This window comes from Atta colombica, unplaced genomic scaffold (genome assembly GCF_001594045.1).
Source record: "Atta colombica isolate Treedump-2 unplaced genomic scaffold, Acol1.0 scaffold1, whole genome shotgun sequence".
Lineage (NCBI taxonomy): Eukaryota > Metazoa > Arthropoda > Insecta > Hymenoptera > Formicidae > Atta > Atta colombica.
In genome coordinates this window covers 2,502,348-2,509,979 of record NW_017259183.1, presented here as the reverse complement: position 1 = coordinate 2,509,979, position 7,632 = coordinate 2,502,348, and the positions used below count along the sequence as shown (strand labels likewise).

General features: G+C 39.3%; 4 protein-coding genes across 4 annotated transcripts in view; all 4 read right to left on the bottom strand.

The window, feature by feature from the left end:
* LOC108694726 (syndecan) overlaps positions 1-3,301 on the bottom strand; it is a 75,592-nt gene extending 72,291 nt beyond the window's left edge. Inside the window, exon 1 of the mRNA XM_018204369.1 lies at positions 2,916-3,301. Within this exon, the coding sequence (XP_018059858.1) occupies positions 2,916-2,993 (78 nt within the window). The 5' untranslated portion in view covers positions 2,994-3,301. The remainder of the gene's footprint in view (positions 1-2,915) is intronic.
* A 1,243-nt stretch (positions 3,302-4,544) lies between these two features.
* On the bottom strand, positions 4,545-5,017 carry LOC108686668. Its single transcript, XM_018192128.1, has 3 exons — positions 4,993-5,017; positions 4,801-4,897; positions 4,545-4,721 (listed from the first exon to the last, which is right to left on the bottom strand). Exons 2-3 carry the CDS (start codon positions 4,855-4,857, stop codon positions 4,545-4,547), a joined length of 234 nt encoding a protein of 77 aa, XP_018047617.1. The 5' UTR covers positions 4,858-4,897; positions 4,993-5,017.
* Positions 5,018-5,324: 307 nt separating this feature from the next.
* On the bottom strand, positions 5,325-6,582 carry LOC108694735 (ATPase inhibitor mai-2, mitochondrial-like). The gene is made up of 3 exons (XM_018204382.1): positions 6,441-6,582; positions 5,703-5,835; positions 5,325-5,627 (listed from the first exon to the last, which is right to left on the bottom strand). Exons 1-3 carry the CDS (start codon positions 6,485-6,487, stop codon positions 5,493-5,495), a joined length of 315 nt encoding a protein of 104 aa, XP_018059871.1. The 5' UTR covers positions 6,488-6,582; the 3' UTR covers positions 5,325-5,492.
* A 427-nt stretch (positions 6,583-7,009) lies between these two features.
* LOC108686595 overlaps positions 7,010-7,632 on the bottom strand; it is a 2,820-nt gene continuing 2,197 nt past the window's right edge. Inside the window, exon 4 of the mRNA XM_018192021.1 lies at positions 7,010-7,299. Within this exon, the coding sequence (XP_018047510.1) occupies positions 7,010-7,299 (290 nt within the window). The remainder of the gene's footprint in view (positions 7,300-7,632) is intronic.

Genomic DNA, 7,632 nt, shown 5'->3' with positions numbered 1-7,632 from the left:
CACACACACACACACACACACACACACACACACACACACACACACACACACACACACACACACACACATATGCATGTGGTACATAACTCGACCAGTATATACATATCAGCCACAAGACATGATCTAACGACGGACGGGTCAGGCGTCGCCAAAAGGCCATTAATGTCCATCATTCGAATTGTAGTCGTCATACATTCCGTGCTGCTTCTGGCGAAAAAGGCGAGATTTCCAAGAAGAATCGTTGGCGCACGCAACTCCCGCTTTTCTTGAAATAATACGCGGCAGACAAATTGCCGTGCGAAATTAAACCTACCATCAGCTGATCGTTGTTTCAACCGCCGAGCGAAGTTTTATTTACTGTACGATTGTCTGCTATTCGTATATCCATTCTCCGATAACAAGAAACGAGAATTCACGGAACGAACCCGTAGTCACCTATTGACATTTCTTTGTTGGGAGAGACCGGGAAGCAATTTAAAGCGCGCACAGACACACACACACACATACGTGGCGACCTATTCGCGATCCAAAGATTCATGGAAAACAAATAGAGGATTTCGCGCCGAGAGAATGTATCGTAGCATTCGATATTGAATGCGTGTTAATGTAAAATAATTGCACGAGAAAAGATTTCGCAAAGAATAGATAAGGGAGTTTCGATTTTCGGGTAACTTGATGAAGCGCATCGATAACGAGGCTTTCGTGCTATTAAGAAACGACTCTTTTTCTCAACTAAAGAGCCATGACGGAGACGACGATGGCGGCATGGCAGCGATACGAGAGAATATTTATAAGCTCCTCTTACAGTTAAGCGGCGTGGCGACGAGGCGACCCACGGCACCGAGGTATGCATTTTCCGCGCGAAGACAGCGAGATTATTACCGGCGATATTTCATCGGCCGCTAAAACCAGCCGGCCTTTCGGGACACAGCCCTTCTCTCTTCCTCTCCTCCTCTTCTCTCCTTCCGTCGCTTGCATTAAAGGTCCTCGCGCAATTGTAAAATGTAACTACGCTCCGTGTAAGCGGAGTGTACGGGATTTATGCTCCGCTCGAGCTCGAGATAGAGAGAGAGAGAGAAATAAAGAGAGACTGCTACTTTTTCTTCGAAATATATTCGCGCCGAATTTCTCGCGTTTTTCACGAGACAATATTTTTTTCAACGTGACGGAGAGAAAGAAGCCCTTCTCGCCTCGAGAGAACGTAATCCGAGATATGAGAATTTTTCTAGTGATTTTAATTATTCGACGATCGGAGAAGCGGTTTTAAATATTCTCGGGCGAAAAGCTCGGAATATCGAAGAGCCGGCAAATATCGTAACATAGCTTTATGCCTCGCGGTCACGAAATTTAGCACGTTACGCCCTTGCACTCTCTCGATCCCTCCACCAGTTACCCTAAAGCTGTTTTTTCGTTGCGATACGCGAGTGATGCGCTTCAGGATCGACTTTTCTCTCTCTCTCTCTCTCTCTCTCTCTCTCTCTCTCTCTCTCTTTCTCTCTCTCTCTCTCCCTCCCTCTCCTCCTCGTCACTTCACAGACAATAAAATCTAACGCGGTACTCCGTTTTTATTTTTGTTGCTCCTCCTCTTTTTCGACAAAATGCTTTTTACGCGAGAGCGTAAAGTATCGTAACGTAACGTAACATGACGATAAAACTGGTCGAATATCTTGTTCAACCGATATCGCGGGTGCCTTTATAAATTGCTACGCTATATAGCCATTAGTCAACGCGTAGCGTAAAAAAAAAAAACCCTCCAACGCTGCACAGAACGTTACAAATATTTTGCTCTCGTATTTGCCGCCGTCGAATTACACTGTCACCGTCATTAGAACGGCCATTATTCCGTGTAATGCAAAAAGCGTGCACGAGTTACAATATAGAATTCTCGCTTACTAATTAACGAACGGCCGCGAGAATTTTAACGATAAAAACATAAACAAGAGACAAACGGTAGGACGTAATTGGCATCTGTCGCGGCTCGTTTATTCAAAAGCCGAGCGCGCCCAAACATTAATTTCAAAATTCACTTTTCCTTATTAATGAATTGCCAAGATTGCGCGCGCCAAACTTGCTGCGATTCTTTCCAAAGTTTCTATTAACAGAACCAACAACGCGGACGTTCTCTCGTTACACCGCTATCGGGGGAAGGTAAACTCGATCTTTAGCGCGTGAAGATCTGCTTATAATCGAAACAAAAGTTTGAATCGCAGAGAGAAAGACGGAGGAAAGAGAGTGTGTCATTCTTCAATCCGACGCGCTCCTTTGATGGACAGACAGACGGTTGCTCCGAAAAAAGTGTTTTGTTTTCGAATTGTAAGCAGGTATGCATGCTCTTTTAAGTCGGTGAAAGTGGAGACGATTTTGTTTAATCATTTGAATTTAAAAAAGATTCTATTTCTCTGAAAATAGAAAATAGAAAATAACAAACGAGAAAGAGAGACTGCGAAGTGAATAGTAAAACGAAAGCGACGCACTTCAGGGGGGGCCTCGATTTGAACACCACTGACTCGACGAGACGCCAAGAATGCGAGAGTGCCTCAATAGCGGTGTAACACTTAACGCTACGGAGGGAAAGGCAAGCGTATGCTTTTACCTTTAGTCGTAGGTACGTGTATACGAGCATGTCTTCGTGACGTTATATGCATGAAAGGAAAGGAGAAGAAAGGAAAGGAAAGGAAAGGAAAGGAAAGGAAAGGAAAGGAAAGGAAAGGAAAGGAAAGGAAAGACGAGAAAACGAAGAGCGCGCGTCCTTCTCGTCTCGCGAAACGCGAGGAGAGACAGCCAGCCGCCTCTTCCTCTTCCTCTTTCACCCTCTTTCCGCCCATCGTGCCGCATCGCGGCCGCGTGTCACGACTCGGAACAGTCGAGACTCTCTCTTTCTCTCTCTCTCTCGATTGATGTGAATGGAAACTTACCTCGGTAGCGGCGTCGCATCCCGCGAGAATCACCGCAGCCGTGCTAAGGAGAAGTATCCAGCGTATCCTTAGTCGCATCTTTCTATCCCGTGATCCCGATGGGCCCCGCTCGCCCGGCGCCCGTCCCGTATGCACGCGCACGAATTTGACGTGAAAGAGGAACGTGAAAGGCGCGAGACGGTGTTTCAACGTTTCGACGTTCCGCGTAAGATGACGGCGCGAGGGCAGTATACTCGTAATAAACGTCGGGGACGGACGAGAGAGAGAACCACTCGAGGGAGAGGGGAGAAAAAAAAGATCTCCCGGAACAACAACGCGCGACACACACCACACTGATCGATGAACCGCGAGACACTGGGCGGCGCGACGATCGCCCGTTACTGTCGACCAGACCGACCCGACTGGCCGCCATGCTGCCTCGCTGCGCCGCGCCCGCGTGCAGCGCCATCTGCCATCGACCGATCGCAATCACCGTCAAAGCGTGGCGCTACTCGTTCATTACAAACGCCGCCCGATATAAACGCTCATCCGACATGACATTCGGAATCGTGTTTACTCTTATTAAATCGCCCCTTATTAATTCAAGTGTGGAAAAAGTAATTACAATATACGTGAGTCATTATTTATTTGAGTTTTCTGAGTAAAAATAACACACTACACTCTATTCAAAAATTTACACATTTTACACATTTTAATGTATGATATTATAATGTTATTTTTACAGGGAAAGCCAATAATCTCACATATACGCATGTATATTGTGATTACTTTTTACATACACACCTGGGTTTGTAATGTATTTTAAAGTCGATTCCTCTAAATTTAAGACTATCTTAAGTTGTGAATCAAGAGAACTGTATCAACATTTAAGATGATTTTAAAATAAGGACTATGAATAACAGCTCTAAAGATCCTATTCTTATAAGATTTAGATGCTTAATAATATTTATATGCCAATTTTTGCAATTACATTTTTCAGTTTAGATTGGTTTCTCGGACTTGAAACATCATTTCAACTGAAAATCAATATCTCAAATTAGTTTCATGGTCAATTTAATATGCTCCTCTACAGTACAAAGTTGCACAAAAATTACAGCAATATTGCAGATATTTTGCAGTGGTGTTGCTGCAAATTCGGTGTTATATGTGTTATATGAGAGTTGCAATACTAATAATCTTAATCAAGAAACCTCATCGATTAATTAAAGATGCTATTATCGATCGATATAAAATTAACATTATATGTAATGAAATTATTTGAAAAATATTAACAAATTTGTTTTAAGAGATATTGAAAAGAAGAAAAAAAATATATATATATATATAAGATCATTAAAATTTCTATGCAATATGTAGTTAGTGTCCCATAGTAATTGTGTAAATTGAGAACATTTCACGAATTTAATAAGCGAAATTGTTAATTCATTAAAAAAAAAAGATTTAGAAACTAACTCATATTCAGTACAGCATATTTTCTCATGTACACATAAACACATTAAAAATATATATGTCAGAATAACATTAAGCAATTTACGAGTGAAATTTGTTACTGCTCTATATCACGGATATCGATAGATCTATTAATATATTTATTCTGTAATTTTTTTTAAATTTATATAGATTGTTTGCTTAGGTCTTCTTGCCACCAGCAAATAAATCTTTCTCTAGGCTCTTTAGAAATCTCATATTCTCGTTTATGCCGCGATTGTATTCATCAATCTTGTTCTTCATGATTTGCACTTCTCTCTGCATATGTTTCACCTCGTTCTGTGTCTTCTCCTTAACGACTTTCAGCAATTTCCTGTCCTGATTATCCGAAACATCTTACTACGTCGTGGTTACTGCTTGACTCTAAAATGACGTTTTACGAAAATATTTGCATCACCTGCTTATGATAATAATCCGTTTCGCACGCAATATCGCCGGGCGATGTCTGATCCATCTTCGAATCGTGCTTCTTTCTTTCATTAAGATGTCTAAAACTGGAAGGAATAATTCATTTTTCATATCAGAGCGTTAGGAAAATAACCTAAAGCATGGAAAACACAGTGGAATATATTATCAGCGAATTAAATACCTATATCTGCAAGTTTTTCTAAAAACAAGTCGGAGCATTGTGGTATTGATAAAAAAAATTTTATGTAGAATGTATATAAACGCGAATTTGACTATTTATTAAACGGAAAAATATTTAACGAAGTTGTATGAAACGGACAAAACAAACTAGCATCAGAATTGGCGCACCTCTCGAAAATGACTCAATGTCCAAGAAGAGGTTAAGCAACAATGAAAAATACGTTTTATTTTCAAGTATAATTGTCTTGCAGATATTTCAAAGTACAAAGTCGATAATCTCGTTAAAAGCGATACATACAATATATATATAAAGAAACACCATTCAATATTTAAGTAACATATATATTAAGAGCATTACATTTAATATCGATGTAATGTAACAGTTTATACAGAAGACTGTGTGATACTCTATTAGTTTTACTATTTTCGAACTATTTTCTTACATTAAAACCAATAATAAAGCCGCCGATCAGTCGGAGTATCACGCTAATATAACTTTGTTCACTCTTTCTGATCCATGTCTGTAATCCGCTTTTTGTGACGGTTAATAGCCTCCTGATGACGCTTGATCTGTTCCTCATGGAATGAGATCTCATCGTGCAAGCTCTCTCGCATCTTTTGTAACTGTTCCTTTTGCTAAAATAACATTTCAGACTTGTGTAAACAAATGAGATCGTTGATATGATAAATTAATAAGAAATATATACTGACCAGATTATAGAAGTATTGATCCTCATGAGCAGCTTCCATCTTTCCGAAAGAACCGCCAGCATCACGAACAGCACCACCACCACCTCCTCCCTTGCCAGCACCTGAACCACGTTCTCCAACCATTCTCACTTGACTGTAACAAAATACGTTTTAAATGTAACAATGGCTATGTTCAATAGAAAAAGCAGTGTTGCAACTGTTGTAAAATTCTTTATTGCCTCATTAGATCTAAATGTATAAATCATATTCAAGAATTTTACAACAGTTGCAAAACTGTTTTTTCTGCTAATGGCTGCATTCAGCAGAAAGAGCAATTATTGTAAGATTCTTTAATATGATTGATTTTTGTTTTTCCTTAGTTTCTTGCTGGATCTAAAGGTATAACAATCATATGAATGAAATAACAGCTTTTGCAATTGCATTGCATTTGGCAAAACTCTGCTTAGAAATGAAATATTATTCAGGGGTTATGTCAGCTACACTTTCCGCCTAATTATTACATAATTTTGATATGGCATCTACTCAAGTCATATCACAGATCTGTGCCATGCTGAAAAAATACATGACTATTTATGTGTGAGAAGATATTCCTAAATTCGAAAAGAAGAATATGTCAGTATTGCGAATAAAAACGATGATATCTGGATTTATGTTTGCGGGAAAACGCCGGGTATGAAGTATGAATTAAAAATGATCGACTAATTGTTCGACTTTGAAACTGAGGAATTCTTCCGATACCTTAACGCAGAGATGCTTCGCGAAAACGTCGTAATCGATCGTTGCATTTTTCCAATCACGAAATACTCTGGGTCTGAAAGCTATCGAAAACTTGGCAAATCGACAGGACAAGCTGATGAATGAGTCATGAACGAAACACTATTCTTAGAACGCGAAACTCAGCTACGACCAGTTAGTATTGTGGCGCTTGTGTCGGGAATATTGTGAATTCCATAGATTTAAACGCAATTACTTTCTCGGAATGAGTTCAATCAAATTCCAATTAACCTGATTATGTAATATTTGTATTTTATTAATTTTTTGAAGATTAACTTCTGTCCAAGAAATGAAAAGAAAAATCAAATTATAAAAATAATGATTTATATGTATAATTAGAAACTTTACTGTAAGAAATTCTGTCAACTTAATTAAATTTAATCCGAGGATTTAATTAATTTGATTGATTATTACCTGTTTCTATCAATGTAGATTAACTTTAATTTCAATTCGATTCTCTCTTCATTTTTTTTCTAATTTTAGAATTAGAAAAAGATGAAGAGTTAATTGAACCAAAATAAATTAAACATACATTAATAAAAACGAGCATAATTAAAGCTATCCGGATTCGACCTGTAGTATTCATTGACTTGATCCAGCATCAATTGTTTCTTGAGCTCGGACGTTTTCAGCTCATTAACGGCAGCCTGTTTTTGCAGCTCCGCGCGCTCCAATTCGATATGCAGCATCCGCAGCTTGATCTCGTGCTCGCGTTGGGTAGACTTGAAGATCCATGTAGCTCTTTGTACTGATTTATCTTTGTCGCAGGTTGCTGGTCCATTGTTCCACTCGAGCTCATTCATCGTGTCATTGTGTTCCACCGCTCGAAAATAAAACATTTCGATAAGATCTCGTCATTGGAATAAGATTTGGAGTGAACACGATGACTGCGTTCAGCGGACTCAACAATTGAATGAGCGCTCACTGCTATTAATGTATTCTTCCAGATCTAAAATGCTGATTGGATGATCTAAAAGAATACGTCAATAACACCGAGCGCTCATTCAATTGTTGAGTCCGCTGAATGCAACTAATGGTTCTATAAGTTCACTTTCAGCGAACTTATAGAACGAATGCTCACTGCTATTGGTGTATTCTTTTAAATCTAAACGTCTGATTGGATTTCACTGGCGGATGGTCATGAAATCATGGCCCT